Source organism: Neltuma alba, unplaced genomic scaffold, assembly GCF_004799145.2.
Source record: "Neltuma alba isolate B1F8T4 unplaced genomic scaffold, ASM479914v2 tig00011301_pilon, whole genome shotgun sequence".
NCBI lineage: Eukaryota > Viridiplantae > Streptophyta > Magnoliopsida > Fabales > Fabaceae > Neltuma > Neltuma alba.
This window is the reverse complement of record NW_021636010.1, coordinates 1,259-25,094: the sequence shown is the minus strand read 5'-3', so window position 1 is coordinate 25,094 and position 23,836 is coordinate 1,259. Positions and strand designations below refer to the sequence as shown.

At 36.1% G+C, this 23,836-nt stretch overlaps 4 protein-coding genes across 4 annotated transcripts; 3 read left to right on the top strand and 1 right to left on the bottom strand.

The window, feature by feature from the left end:
- The first annotated feature begins 643 nt into the window (after positions 1-643).
- On the top strand, positions 644-1,229 carry LOC114711608 (putative cell wall protein). Its single transcript, XM_028896026.1, has one exon. The coding sequence runs from the start codon at positions 683-685 to the stop codon at positions 1,061-1,063; it is 381 nt and encodes a 126-aa protein (XP_028751859.1). The 5' UTR covers positions 644-682; the 3' UTR covers positions 1,064-1,229.
- A 3,048-nt stretch (positions 1,230-4,277) lies between these two features.
- Positions 4,278-8,566, bottom strand: LOC114711607 (mpv17-like protein). The gene is made up of 7 exons (XM_028896025.1): positions 7,939-8,566; positions 7,264-7,404; positions 7,043-7,156; positions 6,789-6,962; positions 5,560-5,675; positions 5,144-5,239; positions 4,278-4,818 (listed from the first exon to the last, which is right to left on the bottom strand). The coding sequence occupies exons 1-7, from the start codon at positions 8,371-8,373 to the stop codon at positions 4,809-4,811; spliced, it is 1,086 nt and encodes a 361-aa protein (XP_028751858.1). The 5' UTR covers positions 8,374-8,566; the 3' UTR covers positions 4,278-4,808.
- A 3,394-nt stretch (positions 8,567-11,960) lies between these two features.
- On the top strand, positions 11,961-13,187 carry LOC114711609 (pentatricopeptide repeat-containing protein At1g03560, mitochondrial-like). The gene has a single exon (XM_028896027.1). It carries the CDS (start codon positions 11,961-11,963, stop codon positions 13,185-13,187), a length of 1,227 nt encoding a protein of 408 aa, XP_028751860.1.
- Positions 13,188-18,971: 5,784 nt separating this feature from the next.
- On the top strand, positions 18,972-21,852 carry LOC114711610 (indole-3-acetic acid-amido synthetase GH3.10-like). The gene is made up of 4 exons (XM_028896028.1): positions 18,972-19,589; positions 19,794-19,895; positions 19,999-20,828; positions 21,287-21,852. The coding sequence occupies exons 1-4, from the start codon at positions 19,225-19,227 to the stop codon at positions 21,850-21,852; spliced, it is 1,863 nt and encodes a 620-aa protein (XP_028751861.1). The 5' UTR covers positions 18,972-19,224.
- The last annotated feature ends 1,984 nt before the right edge of the window (positions 21,853-23,836 follow it).

Sequence of the window (23,836 nt, the reverse complement as noted above, 5' to 3'; positions counted from 1 at the left end):
ACCTGACAAATTTTATTCAAATCTTGATTTTAAGCACTTTTATACGCCTGCATGGAAAATTTTAGATGCTGCGTTTTTAAGATTAAGATTGGAATTTTGCAGTTTTTAATTAAGAGAAGTTATGGGCAAATGAGATCAGCGTAATTAATGGAGAAGCTTATATAATGAAGGCTGATAGCCTAATACTGCCAACATAATAAAAAAACGAACCGAATCCTCTCTTTCACTTTGTGCAAAGGCCCCAAGAGAAGTTGGGGCAAAGTAAATAATGAAAATATATGTGGTTCAGCTGTGAACACGAAGACCACATCATAATAGCAAGCGGACGTGAAGTAATCCTCTACAAATTTTTGTCCACAAAATAGTTAAAGATTAAACTTAAGTAGAGGAGGTAACTTCAACAAACGATGCAGAAATGTGTCGGCTCATAAATCAGCCGACTAGGATCTCCATAACTGGCCGCTATGGCATTGGTGAATATTACCGAAACTGGAAGGTATTATAAAGTGATACCAATGCCATTTTCAACCCCATTTCACTAAGCTCCAAATTATCAACCACCAAGAGACCCCATTGTATTTCCGATGGCACCATCTTAACTCGCCGACGTATTTCATCCAACTCCATCGCAAACTCTGATTATAAATTGAAGCCATTCTCAACGTGGCTTCAACACAAAAACATGTCTCCACAGATTTCCTCTCCTGCAATGGCCTACAAGTACACTTCCACTTTCCTTGCACTTGTTCTTATCTCCAACGTCGTGCTTGCCAATGTTGCTACAGGACGTCACGTTCCCAAGAAATCCAAAACCCAGGACAAGAAAGAGCCAGAGTGGTTGTTTCACTCTGGTGATCATGGCATTGGACGGCTAGGGCTGCCGCCTAAGTTTAAACTTCCTCACTTCCCCTACAATGGTGGAAGCACTGGTGGAGGCGTCGAACCGGGTTCAGGGCCAACCGGACGTAGATATGTTCCTGGCGGTGATGATACGTTTGTCCCAAATCCAGGTTATGAGGTCCCGTATCCTGGTGGTGGAGCTCCGGCACCTGTTCTTCCCTGAGATCACTCAATTACAACTAGCAAGCTATCGTGCATGAATGAATGAACTCGATTCTGCTATTACTTAATTAAAGTGTGCCCTAGGGAGTGGAACTTCTAGTTTTTAAGGTCGTTTGTTCCAGTTTGTGGTGAATAAGGTATAAGGATGCTTAAGTTGCGGATTTATGCTATTTCGTAGTGTTCTCAAAGCAGATGCCGGTTATGCATCCTGAATCATAATTCTTCATCATCCAGTGATTTATAAGCAACTCGGGTTAAAAATCTTCACACGCAGATGAATTGCATCGAGAAAAAGTAGAAATTTAAAATGAAAACATCTTGTACAAATTAATTGTTCTGGTATTACTAATATGGGTTACCCAGAATTAGTCAAAATAAAGGAAACATCCTTCGCCATCAGTCCGCTACCTTACTTACTGTACGTCAATCACTTCTGGGAATATTGGCTGTTTGGTTTTCTTGAAAGTAGTTTTTAAAAGTATTTTTAAACAGGCCTAGATATAACTATTTTCACATACTTATTTTATATATTATAAAATTATTTTTAAAATTATGATTTGGTTTTAAATGTACTCCACCAAAAAACAAGAGGAATATCACCAAAAAAAAAGAGGAATATCAACAGGGTAAATTCATCCAGTTTTTCATTTCAGAATCAAGTAATGAAAGGATGTTGTCACTACCATTAGTGCGCGACATACTTGCATGACTTGTCAATATTATAGAGCTCGGTGTTGAGCTCATCTATAATTTCTCAGCGTTAGAACTTAGAGCCCTTTGATTTCACACTCCCATTCGATTTCTCTTTATCATATGAGCCTGGCATTGAGTTTATCAATGAATCTCTGTACATTAGAATCCTTCAGTTGCACACTTCCACATCAGCCACATGGACCCAATTACAAAGATTGCTAGAATCAACAGACTCATTCAATTTTCTTCATCAGCTCACGAAAACAATGAAAGCTACAGGTGGGAGTGCCAGTGCCATGTATAAGCAAGTGACATCACCTAACTACCAAAAGTCTATCACATGCGAAACAGTAGTTTTGCGTCTGTGTCCCCCATTCACAACCCTCCCGAGAAAAGAGAGATTAAAACCTGCTCCTAAATAATCTTAATACCTCTTCCCTGGTCCCCCTCCTCCACCAGAAAAAAAATTGAAACAAGAAAAAGGAAAAGAAGGCTAACTCATGAATTTTACATGCAAGAAATTTTATGCGAATGATTAAAACGCTGCATATCACAATTAATAAGTAATGATTAAAACTAGGCCGTAGGTGTTACTGTTACATCCCTGATACAGCAAAATGTATTGATTTCAAAAACAAGGATCAGGAATACCTTTGTCACCAAAAAAAAAAAACAAGGATCAGAATGATAATATCGTTTTCAGAAGGAAATCCCATTTCAATGTCCAAGAGAAAGAAAAATGTATATCCTGTCACCATCAGTTTTGATCCTTGTGTCTCCCCACGCAATCTATAGTTCTATACTCTGCATTTTGATCAGGATATCAGCTGCCATAGCTCTTCATCATTGTCGAGGTAAATCAAGTAGAATTTAGATAATCTTATTGGTATTAGACATCAATAAGGATTCCATCAATTGTAAATCTGAGACATACGAATATTACATGTAAGACAAAAAAGAAGGGGAATACAATCCCAAAGCTTCAGATTTACAGAGCAAATATTTCTCAATACTTAGATTACATGTTAGGCTGTAATAAAACTGACAATTACCACCCCCTTTCGCCTTACAAGTACATCCAACACATCGGAGCCTAGCATGTCACGAGTATCCTGCCAGGAGAAAGAAAGATGGAGAAGGTAAACAAAACAAGTTAAAGCATGCTCAGGAAAAGTAGCAAGATTACCAAACGCACAAATACAATCTCAAGATGAGAAATGCTGTTGGTGAAAATCTACAAGCTAAAGGAAATTATTATAACATTGTAACTTCTCAAGTTAAAACTTTCGAGGGAGAAAAAGAATTCATGAACACACAGCTACACACGCACAACCAACTGCAGAACAACTAAAATTAGGAAGCATTGTTCCTTTCTTTTTCATTAACTTACAAGCAAAATAATGAACATAATACATAGAGAATGGCAATGTTCTCTAGCAACATGATAGATATACAGGTTGACATGGTAAACACACAAATAAAACTCTCATGTCCACTCATATGGGAAGAAAAAATTAACGAGAATAAACTCTTTAATTGAACTCATGATTTGAATGAAAATGACAATGTGAGAATTAGCGTTGCAAATTACAACATGAGCTCACCAAACATTACAAGATTGTAATCGATAGACGTACCCTTTATCTCTACACCGGCACATAACAATAACGAGAAACACGAATTTGGAAAGGAAAATAGTGGTGCGGCAATTAAAAAGAAAAAAGAAAAGAAAAGAAATGATTGAAAATAGTGGATACCTGATTCAGATCAGATCAACGTGCTTCTGCATATATCAGAATTCAAATGCCGATCATCTTGAGAATGATGAAGACTAAGAATGCGAAAAAGATCAAGAGGAAGAGATAGTCAACGAAGACGAAGAATCGGCTGGATCCATGATTCCTTTTCTTGATTTTGGACTTGGATTCATCCAGTTCTTCAAGTTTCGCCATGAGTTCGAATTGCACAGTTGAAGCCTTTGGATACGACCGATTTGTTATCTATTTTTATTTTCAAAATTAGATAAATCCGACAACTGCAGAGGATGAAGAAGTCCAGTAAGCGAAGGAAGATGCCGAAAAGCAAAAACAATGGGCACGAGGGAAGCTCTGACGAATGTTTGGGCCTCCGACCCAACCCGTTTCCTCTAAGGTCCGAGTCAAGCTCTGTCTTAACAGTTACCACATTGGCCAGCAAAACCTCCCAACAGTTTTGCACATTTGAATCGTTGGTCTTGGAATCGAATGTTGAGCTCAAACCCGGAACGGGTTTATGCTTGAACCGATTAGTTTTTTAAGCAAGAGAACCGATTTAGTTAAAATCATATTTAATATCATTTTAAATTTATTCTCATATTTATATTTATATAAAACTATAGTATTGGCCTCTATTTTGCACTGAATTAAAATGAGTTACATCACTAATAATTTATGAAGTGTGTTACATATTGCGGATTTTATTTTATCGGTGTGTGTGTTTACATATAGAGATACAAAGAAAGCACCTAAACTAGGCATACCGGCTACATGAATAAGTGAATTCACCATATACTTCCGGAACGGTATCAATTTTACACAAATCTAGGTAGATGCCAATAGCTTCCAATCTTGTTCATGCCCAAGAAGCTTTTGTCTTGGTACCAACTATAACAGACGTATCAACCTAAAAATATACACCAGTTGCTATTAATGGAGGTTTTAGATTTCGCCCACCAGTTGATACAAGGAGGCATTCTTTATTTATGCAGATAGATTAAGTCAATACAATGCATCGTTAGGAAGAAGAACAAGCCTAAACATGATTTGTGTTTATGTATTTATGTAATCATCTATCCATCTCTCGATCTGGTTCTGCAACATGCGCATTACACCACGGGCAGCAGGATGTGAACTCCCTTGCAGACTAGTAGTTTTACGCCACAGCAGGTTGAAACCAGTGGATAGTAACCCTCAATCTTCCTCCAAGCTTTGAACAATGAATCAAAAGTTCTTGCAAGGTTGATGACTCTTGTAACTGCCTCCAATAAAGGTTTCCCAAGATTCCATCTCTTCAACTCATTTTTCCCTGGTAGTAGGCAAGGTAAACAAGCAGCAGCAGCCATTAACTCAACAAGATGTACTAGATCAGTTCAGTAAGAGATTGGGAGTTTTTTTTGGGAACACATAACATTTTGGGTACAAGACCAAGAACGAATTTATGATATGTCTATTACATGTCTCTTATTGGCTAAGTTATTTAGCAAACCTTGACCAGTAAACAAATGCATTAGATCGCTAATGCATGCACACGTGTAGAAAATGCATGAATGGAGGAAGAGGTGAATAGGCACTGAATAGTTTCTCTTTTCATTCAGGAAGCCTTCAGAGGAAGTATGCGGGTGTGTTTATACCTTTGATTCTCAGGCGGCTGGTGGTCTGAAGAATTAGATAATGTTGCTTCCTCAGCTGCTTCAGTTATTCGAGCTTCTGATTTCTCGTTCGAATAACTGAAAATGGAAAGAAGAGTACATGGCTGAGATTCATACCAAACAAATTACTGATGTCTGATGGTTCTCATACGAAAATCGTTGCCAGATCAAAAAGATACTCATAAAGATAGATACGTTTCAGGAAGGAAAAAAAAACAAATGGGCTTAACAGGCCTGTTAATGGGGTTTCGCAGTCAAACAACCACTCAGATATGGAAATGACAGCATGGGATTAACAAGTAACCAAACAAAATATGAACATTACAATACTGCCTTAGTGTTGTTCATGGCAGATGGATTCATGTGCAATAATTCAACATAAAATAACATGTGCCTACGTTGAAAGTATTGTGACCCAGATGAGCTCCACGCAATCTACCCAAAGAAGCCTTTGTTCCACAGGAATTACACCATAAGTGATCAGATGTGCAAAAGGCCAAAGCTTCCACCCCGCCTGTCGAGAGAATGTAGATCATCAGCGAATAAATCAATTGAGGGGGGATGAGATTTACAGTTTATCATTATTTCTAATCAATTAAGAATATATGGACTGGAAAAATTACAAAAGCAAACAGTTTAGTTCATCATCAAATAACTTTTTGCCCTTTAAAATGTTTATTACACTAAATTAACGGTCATTCCTTGCTTCTTTCCCCTCTTTTCCCCTTACTTCTTTCAAGTCCTTAGGCAGGGGGATAAAAACAAAGTACTATTTGATTTTTATTTTTTATTTTTTTGGCCAGAAGAATTAACTGGAAAGTCCAAAATTTTGGATTAATCAGACATAAAAAAGAAGAACGTTAACTTTTTAAGCCGAATGCTTAACCTGTCACAACCACAGTTATTTGCTTATAAAAGGTTCTTCAATATTACAAGCAACTATACAATAAAACCCCAGAACAAAAGGCAAGAGCCAAGATGTCATCAGTCAGCCAGCTACATGCTTCAGTTCACTTAATGAGAAACCCTGAAGCTATAGAACAGGCACAACATAGTAAACAGCCATAATTACATCATGGGAGATCCTGAAGATACAGTATGACCTGAAGTTGTCTTCCAAGCTTTTAGGAGAAACATATTACCTCCGATCTTTAATATAAGAGTTAGCTTGACATTCAATTTGGTTCTAAATAGAAGACCCAAATCCATTTTGTCTATAATATTTATCCATTTTTTAAAAATAGTTCTTGTAGTAGTTGCACATGTTAAACGTTCTATTCAATAGTAGTTCTAGCTAATACACATGATTAGCAAGGTATCTATTTATTACAAATAACTAACTTAACAAACTTTCTTAATCTACTCAAATTGGTCAACTAGCTCTTATATTAAGAATCAGAGGTAGTATATACCCAAGATCCATCATAGGCTACAACACATTTTTGAGTCTAGGGGAATAGAATACGCATCAATCAAAGAAAGCCAAATTTTCAGATTGGTAAAATTTGACATCCATATGAACTTACAATGTCATCAAAACCAAGTTCACAAACTGATAGTTAATCATAGATGACATCCGGAATCAGCATCGTTATTAGCATTACAAATTAATGATATGGTTTCTTACAGTCAGCATGGGCCAAAATGTGGACTTCAGTTCACCATATATGTTACTGATAGATTCTGCTCGTAGCAGCCCCAAAACCACAAAGTAGATACTGTTCCAAATTGCTGCCCACACGGTTTGGTCAAAAGCAACCTTAGCAGGCACAACCCACCAACCATGGAAAGGGAAAATAGCCTGTAAAACAATTAAATAATTTCAGTCACACAGCATATCATCCTCTTTTCTTGTCTGAACCAAATTAGCGCAGTAATCACCTCACAAAGTTGGTAATAGTAATGAGAAAGAGATCCATGGAGAGTGAACCCAGCAAGACCTGATCTGAACAATCTAGTCCGATCAAACTCAAAAAGAGGCCTTCCTTCATAGCACTGCACATTTAGTTAGAACTCAGAACCAAGAAGTCATTGAATAGTTAATAACACGAGTATGTGATGAGCATCACTGACTTTCTTGGGTCAATATCTCAGCAACGTACCTGAGCTATCCAGTCTCCTATGGAGTACACAATCCCACTGATTGCCATTTTGGCTAAAACGGGATTTTGTTGCAGAGCTTGTTCATAAGCTATCCAATTGTGTTCAGGTACATATCTTAGTATCTCATAAAAGGTCCAACCCTAAATAACAAGAAGCTAGTTAGTTGCTCAGTTCTTCAAATATCTTATACAGAAATTACACTGTTGGTTGCTTACTTTCTTAAATACTAAGTTTGAGCTATTAGCAATCTCTCTGTAGAAAAAATACGACTTTGTGCAATTAAAATATAGTTCTTAAGCTTCTAAAGATGCACTAAACCAAGGTCCCCGCTTTGTTTGTGAAAGTCCGTCTCAGGGCCATTAGGATCTTCTGGAACGTTTTATACTCTTGAATAAAATGTTCTAATCTCTGTCTCTATGCCTATACTCGATTATAAGAACAGGTAGAAATCCCGACAACACTTCAGAGAAGCACATTGCTGTTCATAAATAAAGGTTATTAAGCGGGTCAGTGCATCACCAACCCAGAGTAAAGCGACAATGGACAGTATCTATAGAAATTATATTGGCATATAAGTTTTGTATACAGAAATAACTACTATCTAATTAGCTGTAAGAGAAAATTAACACTTCAAAAGGAAAAATTAAATTTCACTTCGTATTCAAGATACTCACATGCCAGTAATCATGGTCGATTGTTAGTAACTTAGTAACTGCAAATGACCCAAATCCCAACACCATGATCGCATTGATTGCTCGGCTTGTAAGTCGATCAGAATCGTCACCACCACCACCCCCTCCTGCCTCCATTTTGGATGAAAACGATGACGAAGAAGCTGAAAGGCCCTCAGGTTCATCAGACCCTTTTAGAGTTAAACGGTTTTCGGTTTCCTCTGGCCCATTATCCACCGATACTACCTCCCGATCCTCTGTGACGGAGCCGACGACCCAATTTCGCGTTCTGCTGTGAAGGTGGGTTTTCTTTGAGAGGGAGATTTGGCGGAAGAACTGAGAAGAGCTGATCGCGGTAGATATTCGTCTGGGGAATTGAGTGGGAGCTGGCAAAAACTCGAGAGCTCCTGGGGCGCAAACGCTACAGAAGGAAGCCATGCTTGAAACTGGATCAGATGATGGGGTTGTGCGGGGTGATCATAGCGCAAAGTTTCCTCTTTCCAGAGAAAACATAAATTGCGAGTCAAAATTTGATTGCTTGCAGCTTTCTGGTGCCTATTTCTCCTACCGTCCTTCGTCCCCCGTGGGAAACCGTAGTTCACATTCATACAATTTTTCTCGTAATTTGTGATTTACTTGATCGTCGTTGCTCCAGGTGCCTCAAAAACACAATTTATATATGGTACAGTAATATTAGTTTTATATATAAATATATATATTATGGACTTGTGGCTTGTTGATTACTGCGTCACACAGTCACACACGTAACTAGCCAACTAGGAAACTTGTAAATTCGGAAGAGATGGCAGAGCGTTGGCACACGAAAAAGAAAAAGTACGGGCTGTTATTTTTCTAGAGAACAAGGGAGTCCTCGAGAAAGGCTTATTAGCATTTTAGTTTCTACTTATGAAAAAGTTGTCAATATAAGTATCTTATTAATTTCTAAAAGTTATTATCTCAAGTATCCAAGGCGGTGTTATGCTTACGAGGCTTTTTTTTTTTTTGGGAAAATTACGTATAGGTCTCACAGAAGGCAATTTATTACTCTGAGGTCCCACAAAATGTCAAAATCACTGACAGGTCCCAAGGGACCTTAGAGTAATATCTTTGATTTGTAAAATGACATTACTGCCCCTCATATTCCAGATTCACATTTGCTTTGTCATTGCGATTTACAACCTCAGCAGCGACTATTAACAATCTAATGAGAGGGCGTTAACAACCCTAGCAGTATCCGTTAACAACTTACTTTATAGAATCATATAACCTCCACATAAGAGTAAATTATAACCAAATAGTATAATACAACAACTTTAACACTAAAATGGGAAGCTTTTTTATATCATTAAGAATTTTAACTAGATCCAATAAGATTATAGTAATATTTTAATGCGAAGATCCATTTATAACCTCAACAGCGATTATTAACAATCGAATGAGAGGGCATTAACAATCTAAGCAGTATCCGTTAACAACTTATTTTATAGAATTATATAACCTCCGCATAAGAGTAAATTATAACCAAATAGTATAATACAACAACTTTAACACTAAAACGGGAAGCTTTTTTATATCATTAAGAATTTTAACTACACCCAATAGGATTATAGCAACATTTTAATGCAAAAATCCATTTACAACCTCAACAGTAAGTATTAATAACCTAAGGAAAACTGTTAACAACCTCAGCAGTGTCTGTTAACAACTAATTTTATCGGATAATATAACTTCTAACTATAACTAACTAAATTATAACTAAATAGTCTTAAAGTTAATCTTATATAGTTGTTAGAGGTTATATTATCCTATAAAGTCAGTTGTTAACAGATATTGCCTAGATTGTCAACAGCTCTCTTTGGGTTATTAATACTCACCATTGAGGTTGTAAATGGATCTTCGCATTAAAATGTTGCTATAATCCTATTGAGTTTAGTTAAAATTCTTAATGATATCAAAAAACTTCCCATTTTAGTGTTAAAATTGTTGTATTATACTATTTGGTTATAATTTACGCTTATATGGAAGTTATATGATTCTATAAAGTAAGTTGTTAACGGATACTGCTTAGATTGTTAATGCCTTCTCATTCGGTTGTTAATAGTCGTTGTTGAGGTTGTAAATGGATCTTCGCATTAAAATATTACTATAATCCTATTGGCTCTAGTTAAAATTCTTAATGATATCAAAAAGCTTCCCATTTTAGTGTTAAAGTTGTTGTATTATACTATTTGGTTATAATTTACTCTTATGCGGAGGTTATATAATTTATAAAGTAAGTTATTAACAGATACTGCTTAGGTTGTTAATGCCTTCTCATTCGGTTGTTAATAGTCGCTGTTGAGGTTGTAAATGGATCTTCGCATTAAAATATTACTATAATCCTATTGGATCTAGTTAAAATTCTTAATGATATCAAAAAGCTTCCCATTTTAGTGTTAAAGTTGTTGTATTATACTATTTGGTTATAATTTACTCTTATGTGGAGGTTATATGATTCTATAAAGTAAGTTGTTAACGGATACTGCTAGGGTTGTTAACGCCCTCTTATTGGGTTGTTAATAGTCGCTGCTGAGGTTGTAAATCACAATGACAGGGCAAATGTGAATCTGGAATATGAGGGGCAGTAATGTCATTTTACAAATCAAAAATATTACTCTGAGGTCCCTTGGGACTTGTCAGTGATTTTGACATTTTATGGGACCTCAGAGTAATAAATTACCTTATGTGGAATTTGTATGTAATTTTCCCTTCTTTTTTTTTACCCGAAACCCGAAGGAGGCCAGGCTTGACATAAAGTTGTAAACTTTTTGCATTGAGCTCTTGCTTAGGTGGCAAATGCTGTTCTGAGATGGCTGACACCTCGATCAATATAGTGTGACTCAGCATGGTGGGTACTTTAAAAAACGACACCGCAGCGGCTGAGGTGCGACGTCAGATCGAAAGGCTAGGGTGTGAGACGACTCCCATCTTCATCGCCGTCGACCGAGACGGCGAGACCGCAGTGGAGGAGTGTGACGGTTCCAGTCTTCGTCGCTGTCATTCGATACAGATACTAGACATTTGGATTGGATATGTGCTTAAAAAGGTATTATGATAATGCTCTTTGGTTTTTTATCTAGCAAAGCGAGGGATCCAATGATAAAACTTGGAAATTTAGAGCTCATTCCAACTAAAATATACTTTAGAGAGTAATTATTTCTTCTGTTAATTTGAACTTAGTGAGTGCCGAAGAAACCTGACCACTCTGCTCTCTAATGTTGCAGTTGCAGTGTGGCAAAACCCTGATGAGAAGAATCTCTGTTCTGCTACGGCGAACTCCCCTCCCTGTAGTAGGGATCCCTGTTCCTCGTCGACCTCTAATTCTGTGTGAAGATGGCGAGTCAACCTCGAATTCGTCATATTATGATTACACATCAAGTTTCTTCGCGAAGTACAGGTCTGTGTTCACTAGCTCCCTTCCTCCTCCAGAATGGATAGAACCCTTCAGCGATATCTCTGACGTAGTCTCAGATCCTCAAAAGTTAAAGCCTTCGCCCTGGGTGAAAGAAATCATCAATCTTTTGGATGGTTCTTGGAATATGGAAGCTAATTTGGACGCTTACTGTCGCAAATTTTTCATCAAATTGACCCCAAATTTCGTTGCGCATGTTCTGCGGTCCATCGAGCTACATAGAAACCCTGATGTTGCTTTGCGTTTCTTCTATTGGGCTGGTAAGCAAAAGAAGTACGCCCATACTCTTGATTGCTATGTATCTGTAATTGATGTTTTGTTGTCATCCGGCGACTTGGATAGGTTTCGATATGTTTTTGCGGAGCTACAACAAATGGGTTTCTTGATGACAGCTTCTTCTGCTAATTGCTTGATTAAAAGTTTTGGTAGTGTTGGTTTGGTTGAGGAATTGCTGTGGGTGTGGGGTCAAATGAAAGAGAATGGCATAGAGCCGAGTTTGTATACCTATAATTTTTTGATGAACGGGTTGGTAAATTCCATGTTTATAGAATCAGCTGAGCGGGTTTTTGAGGTAATGGAAGATGGGAAAATCCAACCTGATATCGTAACTTACAACACTATTATCAAAGGGTATTGTAAAGCAGGTAAAACACAGAAAGCACTGGAGAAGCTTCGAGCCATGGAAAATCGGAATGTGGAGCCTGATAAGATTACATATATGACTCTGATTCAGGCGTCTTATTCTGAAGGGAATTTTGATTCTTGTTTGAGTCTTTACCAAGAATTAGAAGAAAGGGGATTGGAAATTCCACCTCATGCTTATAGCTTAGTAATCTGTGGGCTCTGTAGAGAAGGTAAACATGTGGAAGGATATGCTGTGTTTGAGACTATGTTTCGAAGGGGTCATAAAGCAAACAAGGCTATATATACTGCGTTAATTGATTCTTATGCGAAAAGTGGAAACATGGAGGGGGCAATGAAACTGTTTGAGAGGATGAATCTGGATGAGATCAAACCAGATGAAGTTACTTTTGGAGCCATCGTCAATGGATTGTGCAAGTGTGGGAGGTTAGAGGAGGCCATAGATTATTTTAGGTATTGCAATGGTAATGGTATTCCAGTTAATGCTGTATTCTATTCCAGTTTGATTGATGGTTTAGGAAAGGCAGGCAGAGTAGATGAAGCTGAGAAACTCTTTGAAGAGATGGCCACGAAGGGATGCTCTCGGGATTCTTACTGCTATAATGCCCTTATCGACGCCATGTCTAAGTGTGGGAGAATGGATGAAGCACTGGAACTCTTTAAACGAATGGAAGGTGAAGGTTGCGAGCAGACAATTTACACATACACAATACTCATCAGTGGACTTTTCAATGAGCATAGGAATGAGGAGGCATTGAGGCTGTGGGACATGATGATTGACAAAGGTATAACACCAAATGCAGCCTCCTTTAGGGCGCTCTCAATAGGACTTTGCCTTTCGGGTAAGGTAGCAAGAGCATGTAAGGTCATGGATGAGCTGGCCCCTATGGGGATTATTCCTGAGACGGCCTATGAAGATATGATCAATGTGCTGTGCAAATCCGGACGTGTGAAGGAAGCCTGCAAATTAGCTGATGGGGTTGTGGATAGAGGTAGGGAAATACCTGGAAGGATTCGTACTGTATTTATTAATGCCTTGAGGAAAGCTGGGAATGCTGATTTGGCCATAAAGTTAATGCATAGCAAGATTGGTATTGGGTATGATCGAATGGGTAGTGTTAAAAAACGAGTCAAGTTCCAAAACCTTGTTGACAGATGATTTCATCGGCTAGATGTCGCTTAAGTTGTGTATGAATATGAAGGTTCATCGACTGTCATGTCTTTTGAGTAAAGAGCTCTTGTTTTGGTGCCTTTTATTACTGTTCAATTTGTGGAGTAAAATAGTGTTTTAAAGGCAACTGCCAACTCTCTGATACATACATTTTGTTGTTTACGTGGAAGTGCAAGTATTCAAGTGGTATATCTTAGATTGCTGGAGAGATTAAAGATGAAATTATGTTGAACAAATTGAGAACGCTCTGGGTTTAAAGAGTATAAACAGGGTAGAATAACAATATCATTAATTCAACATGTGATCCGCAGCCTTATATGGCCTAATTTTTCTGTTTTTGCAATGCTTATCTCAAGCCTTGAGCTTGCCCCTTCTATTAAATATAAAAAGTGAAAAACAAAGAATTCATCAATAATTTCTGAAGACACTGATGAAGGAGCAGATAGGGTTAGCTTGGGAGAGAACAGAGAAGGTGATTTTTTGTTTTTTGTTTGTTTTACCAGCAACAGAGAAGGTGATTTTACCACTTGGGTAAGGCCCCAGTGATCATTGACGTGGCTCTCTCTCGTGGTTGTGGAAAACTCCACCAGGGCCTCGCCCACACTACCATTGTTATGCGTTTTGTTTTGGGCCCGGCTCTCTGTTGCTACCCCGAAAGAAATATAGGAAGAGGTTGAGCCTAGCTGCCTAAGTCCATCTCTAGGGTCTGGAGTTTACAGGCGACAAATGAGAAATCAAATTTACTTATAACCCAAAACAGAAAGTCATACGCCATCCTATCATTTAACTGTTTCATTTGATAAACAATAAAAGCACTCCTTTCAGTTGTACTTTATTCAGGAAATAAACAAATGAAAAAAAAGGCGACGAATGCATGAACAGGAAGCAACGTAGTGGAGCATATAGCTCCCTGCGTCGAATGTGACAGGCATTTATTATGGAATAGATGCTGAGCGTGTTCCTATCCTACACAGCACTGGGCAATCCAATATTAGCTTTGTCACTGTGTCCTTGTTTTCGTTACAGGGCCTTTGCCAGGTTATGTCCTTTTTTCACTTTTTCTGTTTTTCATGAATCCTCTGAATTTTTTAATTATAGAGCACTGTGTGCACAGGTAAGATCAGATTAGCATCGGTAGTTGGCCATTGTGTGTGCCTAACTGTGCGTTTGGATGTGGTTTTGAAGAGAAAATCATGTTTTTGAAAATATGTTAGGTATTTTTTTTTTACCAGTAAAATTCATAAATAAGGATTTTTCACCATTTTCCCTCCATTCATTCACTAATGAAAAATATAATTACATTCATCCAACAAGAATCGTCAAGAAAAATGAGGAAAAAGGATTATTAAGAAATAGAAATAGATGGGCATGTTTGAACTCCTCTGATCTCCCTAATTTCTTTCCCTCAGCCCTCCCGATTAACCCATTTCTACGCAAGAGTAATAATAAGAACATTATTAGATGATGAGCATGGAATCAAATATTAACACATTAGTAATACCATGGACTTTATAAAAAAAATGAAGGGTAAAAAGTCAAAGTGATAATTTGAGCTCCCTCCAATGTAATGCCGCACGTGATGTATTACTCTGGCGTCCAATTCATGAAGAATGCCAAACAGCTTCTGTCCCAATTCCCCGCTCACACTGTGATGCAGAATAAAAGCACCGTCTATTTGACTCTTTGCCCCCTCAAAGGCTCAAACACACCAAATTGCATAAAAGCATTTATCACATTGTGAATAGTATTGTTATGTTTGGATGAGATTTCAAAATTTAAACCGATGATAATTTATTTGTGTGTTTAAATTAATTGTAAAATATTCAGTCCTTGATTGTCCTTTCAAATTCCTTTCCTTATACATTGTATCGCTCCTAACTATCATCATGTCTTTTATTTTAAAAAAATATTATTAAAAAAAAAAGGTATTTCCATTCAAACATCTCATCTATGAAGATGGGTCCAATAGTCTGAGAATAAAAGAGCGGACAAAAATAGAAGTCTACACTTAGACAAAAATTCTAATGTTTAAGAGCCTTAACGTAAACAATTATGCACCAGTTTTTGTGCTCAAGGACCGTACGGCCTGACCAAGTTGGAAATTTTGCGCCAACGAGACTCCTCTCTTCTTTCTTGTCTAATCCAACTTCTGATTGGTTCTCATGTGACCGACACAAATGGCCGACATAAATGCACGTGCGAGAATTTTTATTTTCCTATTTCTCCAGCCAAAATAAAACGAAAATTATCCTTTTTAAAATATTTTTGAAAAAAAAACTACTCATTCAGTACGGTTCAAAATTTGATGTGTTCATATGAAATCGGGGCTAGCATATTCACCAGCTGATTGTTGAATGAGATAGGCGAGTGACGTACTTAATCTTAAGCACATGATGGGTCATTAATTTAAATGGTTTAAACTGAGCTTTTTTTTTTTTTTTTACCTTTGTTCTGTTAAAAAAAATCATCTTAATGTGTGTACAATGCCAAATAAAGATAATTTTTAATTAACTTTTGAAAAAAAATAATTTTTATCTAAAAATTACTCCTCCGGTCTTTAATACAGGACCTAATTGTTGAGTTGATTTTAATTCTAAATATAATACCTGTTTCTCATATTTATCAATTTTTTCTAAATTATCCATATGGATGTCCCTCAATCATAATCAAGTAGAAGAGAGAAATAAGATGTTAAAAAAGATGATTATAGTGTTGCAGGAAAAACATATCATATTTCTTATAATTAACTAACTTATCTAACTTTTTTAATCTAATCAAATTGATTAAATAGGTCTTATATTAAGAACTGAAGGAGTATTAATGAAGAATTTTACATATAGATAATTGAAATCGTATTTAAACGATACAATCCTAATTATATGAATGAATATCATGATCTTCATCAATTATCATTACGATCGGCCCTAAAACATGTTCCATCCATAAATATCTCACAATGCTATCACTGATTGTTATTTTCTCGTTTTATTCAAACTACTACCTCCGGTTATTAATATAAGATCTTATTTGATTTTTTATTTGACCTTAATCCACTTTGTCTCTCATATTTATATATTTTTTTTCAAGGTAGTCTCTCTAATAATAGTAGTTCTAACTAATAAACTTAATTAGTAATGATATTTTAGAAAAGATAACACCTATTTATTATAAATAACTAACTTAACTTATTTTTTTAATTTTCTCAAATTAGTCAACTAATTCTTATACTCCTCCGGTCCTAATTATAAGACCCAATTGACTTATTTGAGGAGATTAAGGAAGTAAGTTAAGTTGGTTATTTATAATAAATAAGTGTTGTTATTCCTAAAATATCCTTGCTAATTAAGTATATTGGCTAAAACTATCATTATTAGAAAGATTATCTTGGAAAAAAATGCATAAATATAAGAGAGAAAATGGATTGGGTCTTATAATTAGGACCAAATAAAAAGTCAAATTGAGTCTTATAATAAGGACCGGAGGAGTAATTAGGATCGAAAGTAGTACACTTAATACTTTTCCTTTTAATATTTGTTTGTCCAAAGTGATGGCATCTTATTCGGTTTCACCAGGAAAACTCTCAAAACTCCAACCATGTATTTGCTTCCACCAAAAACAATACTACCTCCCGCCCTTAATATAAGACTTTGTTTGACTTTTATTTTAGTCCTAAATATAAGACCTCAATCTACTTTGTCTCTTATATTTATATATATTTTTTCCAAAGTAGCCCTTCTAACAATGATAGTTCTAATTAATACATTTGATTAGCAAGGATATTTTAAAAAAGACAACACCTATTTAGGACAAATAACTAACTCAACTTACTTCCTTAATCTCTTTAAATTAATCAACTCGCTCTTATAATTAAGACCAAAGGTAGTAGATTTTTAATGTGAAATTAAACACGCCAGAGAAAAGAATGGATGAGAAAACAGTTAAAACGGTAAATTAAGATACAACCCAAAAATTATTTAACAGCTAAAGTAAATTTTTAAAATTTTTTACTTTTCTTCAGATTTATAAATCATTTAAAACTGATTTTTCAATATATAATACAAATAATTTTATGTCAAATTGATCTTTTTATAATAATAGCTTATGAAAACATGAATCACGTTAATGTGTCATATGTGATAAACGAGGAAGAAAGTAAAAAGAAAAAATCGTGTGGTTTGAAGGACTTGAACCAATTCAACAGGCAACACGTTTGGTACTCTCGAATTCTCTCTCCCTCTCTCGCTTGTCTACCATACCCAAAACCCCCCATCTTCAAGGTGTGGACAAAGAAGTTTCGGCAAGACACAACCGTCTTTCTGCTATTAATAAGGAGGAATCGCTTAGAAACTTTTGTCTGTCAAAAGCGAAATTTCTTCTATGGGTCTCTCTTACCTACTATTTTTTTGTCTTCTTCAAGCAGGTTGGGGGGCAAAAAAAAAAAAAAAAGGCAATGAGAGTCTCAAGTTCAAATGGTTTCAGGATATTCTGAGTCATAACTTTGGGGAAAAAAAAAACAATGAGAAAAATTATTGAGTCATGAGAGGGCAAGGATAACAAATGAAAATAAATACTACTTCCGGCCTTTAAGATAAAAGCTAAATTGACTTTTAACTTAGCTCTAAATATATAATCCCAATCTATTTTATCTATCATATTTATTTATTTTTTTCAAAGTAGTTATTATAGTAATTACACATGTTAAAGTTCCATCAAATAGTAGTTCTAACTAATACACATGATTAGTAAAAGTAATTTAAAAAAACACACATATTTATTACAAATAATTAATTTAACAAACTTTTTTGATTTATTCAAATTAGTCAATTAGCTCTTATACTCTTATAATCCTAAATATAAAACCCATTTTATAATGCAATTTACACAGCAACATATATCCTATATTTAGGACGGGAAGAGTATTAAGTAACGGGGCAGTATTAGCAAGACCCAGCACCAATAAAAAGTCTCTAAATTAAAAGGCATTGTCAAGAAGCTGAATGAAGAAGATGAGAAGAGAGAATCTGAATTATGATAGTAGAAACGTATGAATCACGAAGAACAAGGGAAAGGGAGAGAGTCTGTGAGAGGTGAGTGATGTGAAAATCGTAAAAATATTACTCTAGAATAATTAATTAAAACAATAACATATAGCTTGCCACGTAAGATTTCATTTATTGAGTTGAGAGGATTTAATTAGTCACCCAAGAATTTTTCAAAATGAAATTGAAATCGGGCCACAACAACATTATTCCTATTTGTTTATATTTTCTTTTGGGTAATTAAATATACTAGATATATTTGAAGAATTGAAAATAGTTCGTAATTTTAATGATTTACAAAACGTTTTATTTTTAACTTGTATTTTTAATATAACTATTTAATATTTAGTATTGTTAAATCTGATTCAAGTATTGTCATTTTTAATTGATCGTAATTTTTTTAAAATTATTTTTTATATCCACCTGAATTTATATTAAAAATATAAAGCTTAAATTACCATAAGATTTTTTTAACTAAATGAACATGGGTTGTTTTAATCTACATAGAGTGATTATGGCATAACTAAAGCAGGGTCTCATTTTCAAAAGGTGGCTCACGCAATAAATTGGAGGGAAAGTGTTAAAGTGTCCTTAGCCACATTTGTGTTTGTAGCCCCCAAGCCCCAACCCATATCTATCTTGGCAAGAAAAGGAAGTCCATTTCTCTCCCACCGTTAAAAATGGTGACCCCATTTCCTGTGGTCTATAAACTATCTTCCCCGTCTTCATCTCCATGGCGCTTCTGCAACATTTAGCATTTTTAATTGTTGAGCCTTTCAAACTCAAGACAAATCCCTCCATTATATATATGTATATGGATGGATACACCCAGAGAGAGACCTTTCAATTAGTGGGGCTCCCTTTGCTCGTCTCTGTTTCCCATCTACAAAGTACACGGGCCCCCTCTTACCTGAGCAGATAAATTTTACTCTGAACTACTCGCCTCCTTCTTGTTCTTCTTGTTCTTGTTCTTCTTCTTCTTCTTGATGCCTCAACACCAACCATCATCGTTGATGGAACCGGTACTTCTCACTCTCAGTTACGGCAATGGTGGCACCGGCCATGACTGTGATATCTTAAGCTGGTTTGAAGATGTGACCAACAACGCTGGTTCTGTTCAGAGTCAGATGTTATCCAAAATTCTGAAGCAGAACTGTGGGGTTGAATACCTCAAGAAATGGCTTGGAGATTATAATATTCAAGACATGGATGACTCTGCATTGGAATCGCTTTTCACCTCAGTGGTTCCTCTGGCGTCACATGCAGATTTTGAGCCCTTTATCCTGAGGATTGCAGATGGGGACACAGCCCCTTTACTCACTCAGCAACCCATGACCACCCTTTCCTTGAGGTATACAGTTCCTCCTCCTCCGATCTTCTTCTTTTTATGGTCACGTTGGTAGGAATCAGAATATTAAATAGAGACCACACATGCCCCTTTGGAGGCTTGTACGGTCAACGTTTTGTCTTTGAGAGAATTTGTTGGGTTGAAGCATCAAGCTGTTATCTTTCTTTGACACTCCATTTTTTCCCTGATGAATTGTATGTTCTGCAGTTCTGGCACCACGGAGGGGAGGCAAAAGTTCGTACCTTTCACCCACCATAGCGCCCAGACTACCCTCCAAATTTTCACATTAGCAGCAGCTTACAGATCAAAGTTTGTCTCAATCTTCCTCAGTCCCTGGAGACTGTTTTCTATAATTTGTTTTTCTTTTGGAAGTTCTCAGTCTTTTTGCTGATTATAATAATAATAATTGCAGAGTTTATCCCACAAGAGAAGGAGGAAGGATTCTCGAATTCATATACAGCAGCAAGCAGTTCAAAACAAAAGGAGGCTTGACAGCAGGAACAGCCACAACACACTATTACGCAAGCCAAGAGTTCAAGATCAAGCAAGAGAAGACGAAGTCATTTACTTGCAGCCCCTATGAAGTAATCTCAGGAGGAGACTACAAACAAGTCACTTACTGCCACCTCCTCCTTGGCCTTTTTTACTCTGAACAGGTAGAGTTCATAACCTCAGCTTTTGTCTACAGCATCGTCCAAGCCTTTCGCAACTTCGAGGAGCTCTGGAGAGAAATATGCTGTGACATCAGAAATGGTACTCTGAGCTCCAGAATCATAATATCCCGAATGAGAAACTCTGTTTTGGAGATTCTCTCCCATCCAAACCCATCTCTGGCTTCAAAAATTGAAGCTAAATGCCAGGAACTAGAAAAGGTGAATTGGTTTGGTTTAATTCCTAAGCTGTGGCCAAATGCCAAGTATGTGTATTCCATAATGACAGGATCCATGGAGCCATATTTGAAAAAGCTAAGGCATTATGCGAACGGGTTGCCATTAGTGAGTGCTGATTACGGATCTACAGAGAGCTGGATTGGGGTTAATGTGGATCCTAGTCTGCCTCCTGAGAATGTGACATTTGCTGTAGTGCCCACTTTCTCTTATTTTGAATTCATACCGCTTCACAGATCCCAGAAATCACAAGAGTGCAATTCCGTTAGTGATGATTTCGTGGAAGGCAAGCCAATTCCATTGTCCCAGGTTCGAGGAGGACAGAAGTATGAAATAGTCCTCACAACTTTCACTGGTAATTTTTTTAACTTCTTCATCTTGAACACGAAATAATAGATGGCCTTTACTGCTCTATTTGCAGGACAAAATTTAAATAATATCTTGCCCAGATCTAATCTGTTCTTTCCTTGTCCATGTGGGGCTTTTTGCTTCCATCTTGTTATTAAAGAAAGCTTAATATGACACGTAAAAACTGGAAATAAATTTTGTCGGGGCATCGATAATTTGGGCATAGAAAACACACGAGTTGTTTATGTGTCGTGACTAGTGCCATTTCACTACCTCCATTAACGATGTTACGTAGTTGTCATTTCATTGTCTCTTCTGACCATTATCGCAATGGCTTGTTGTGGAATTGTCATTTTCACATCCCTGACCCCATAATTAATCATGCATTAATTCGCAAAACCAAGATAAACAGAGAGACTTTGAATCGAAACAAAACAAAACTAATGTCCATTCATTCGTTTTCAGGGCTCTACAGGTGCAGATTAGGGGACGTAGTGGAAGTAGCTGGGTTTCACAATACAACTCCGAAGCTGAACTTCATATGCAGAAGGAAGCTGATTCTAACAGTGAACATAGACAAGAACACAGAGAAGGACCTGCAACTAGTGGTGGAGAGGGGTTCCCAGCTTCTGAGCGCGGCTCAAAAGAAAGCCGAACTAGTGGACTTCACGAGCTATGCGGACGTGTCAAACCAACCAGGACACTACGTTATATACTGGGAAGTCAAAGGTGAGGTTGAGGACGAGGTTCTTGAGCAATGTTGTAGGGAGATGGACGGAGCTTTTGCGGACCATGGGTATATTGTGTCGAGGAAGACCAATTCCATCGGACCTCTTGAGCTTCGGTTGGTGGAAAGGGGAACATTCAAGAAGATTCTAGATTATTTTGTTGCCAATGGGGCTGCTTTGAGCCAGTTCAAGACTCCTAGATGCACTAATAATCAGGTGCTTCTCAAGATTCTTGACACTTGCACCGTGAAAAGCGTTCGCAGCTCTGCTTACGGTTTGCAGGAAAAAGAAGAAACTGCTTAAAGTTGGTGTCACTTGTTAAGGTTGTATTTTGAATTTGCAAGTATGTTAATTGATCGTTCCGTTAGCAAGCTAGTTCTTGTTTGAATTGGCGAGGATTAAGGAAGGTCTCATATTACTCATATAATCTGTGTTTGTTTGGGATCATGATTGGATAATCCAAAAGCAAATATTCACATGATTCGGAACAAAAATTTCTTTCACATCTTTAAATCAAAATTAAAAGGATGCTTTTAAATAATGTTACCATTTCAAAGAAGCACTAAATTTATTAGGGTATTCTTAATTGCCCTTTAAGTTTAGAGCCCATTTGGATTCGTAGTAGAAAAAGTAACTTATTTACAATCTGATTTTTGAAAAAATAGATTGGATAAAAGTTAAATTAGGTAATATAAATTATATTTGGATTGGATTTTATAAAAGTTAGTTTGTAAAAATCAGATTGATTAAAAAATTATTTGGATTATGATTAAATAAAAATACATTTAAGTTGTAAAATTACCAAAATAAACATGAGTTTTATTAAATAATGAGATAATAATCAGAGGAGTAAGATAAAATTATTATTTTGACAATTTCTAATGATCCAAACCCCAATTGTCACTTGAAAAAACACCCTCAACTTAAGGTGAATGACGTGTTTGGCCCCATTTTTTTTACCCATAAGTGGAGTCTTGTCCAAACTCTCCCAAACAGGCTTATTTTTTAAATTGGAATTCTACTGCAAAACAAATACTTCTGCCCATGAATCGCTCCCCCAAGTGCACCCTTGGTTGGTGAGCGTTTTGCTTAACAGTCAACAGAGTGACGTGATGTTTGCAGAATAATCTCATAACGGGAGAACCCGCGAATAATTGTTTTGAGTGACTTTGAGTTATTTCAATAAAGATTAAATATATGAGACGCATTCTAGAAATTTTGCTAGGTCCTTAATATTGGAAAATTTATAGAATTTAATTAAGTATTTTAGCTATTTTGAAAAGTGTTTGTGTGTCAAATTGGTTCGAGGTAGAATATGTTTAAAAAAAACTTAAAATTACTAAATATTAAATCAAGTTTAATAACAATGTAATGGACTTGCAAATATCAAATTTTCGTAGAAATTTTTTATTTGAAGTTTAATAATTTAAAACTTCTTTCAAACATCGTTATAGGAAACTCAAAGTGCAACAAAAGAAAACCTGGCATGAAATCACAAACACACTTATATATTAGAAATCACATGATAATGTTGAGATCGATATTAAATACATGTACTGTTCTAAAGGTTTATAAAAATTATAAAAGTAAAAATCTGTAGAGTACTGTTCTAAACCCGAATTTGCATTTTAAAACATTGAACCCCACATATGGTGCGATTTTTTTCCATTGTCAAAAGAATACAAAACGGACACGGCTAAAGAGTCCATTAATCAATTGCAAGCGTTGAAATTAGAGGATATGGTAGTTGTGAATTACGTGGATTCTGGAATTGCCACAAATAACTAGCCGACGCATGAGACATATAAATTGGCTGATCAATCATTTTGTCTTTTAGAGTATTCCGAATCATAACACTTTTATTCTAATTTTGTAATTTTATTTTGAGAAATCAAATTGACTCGATCGGTTGAAATTTAATCCCTAAATTTTAATTTAGTGCAGTTTAATTCTTATAGTTTTGGCTTGATTAAAACTCAATCCGTGAAATTTAATCCAATATAACTCAATTCTTATAATTTTAAATGTTTAAAACTTGGTTCCTCGGGAACATAAATAATTTCAGTCCTTATTGTTTTATTTAACACATGTAGGCATTGATATTTTAAATAATTAAAATCATAAGAATTGAATTGCACTGAAGTAAAGTTCAGAGATTGAATTTTAATCAAATCCATATTATAGATTCAATTGCATGAAGTCATAGAGATATAATAATCAATTTATCCAAGTCAACCTAGGCCTTAGTCTTATCTAAGCTTATGAATACAGGGTCTTATTTTAGACT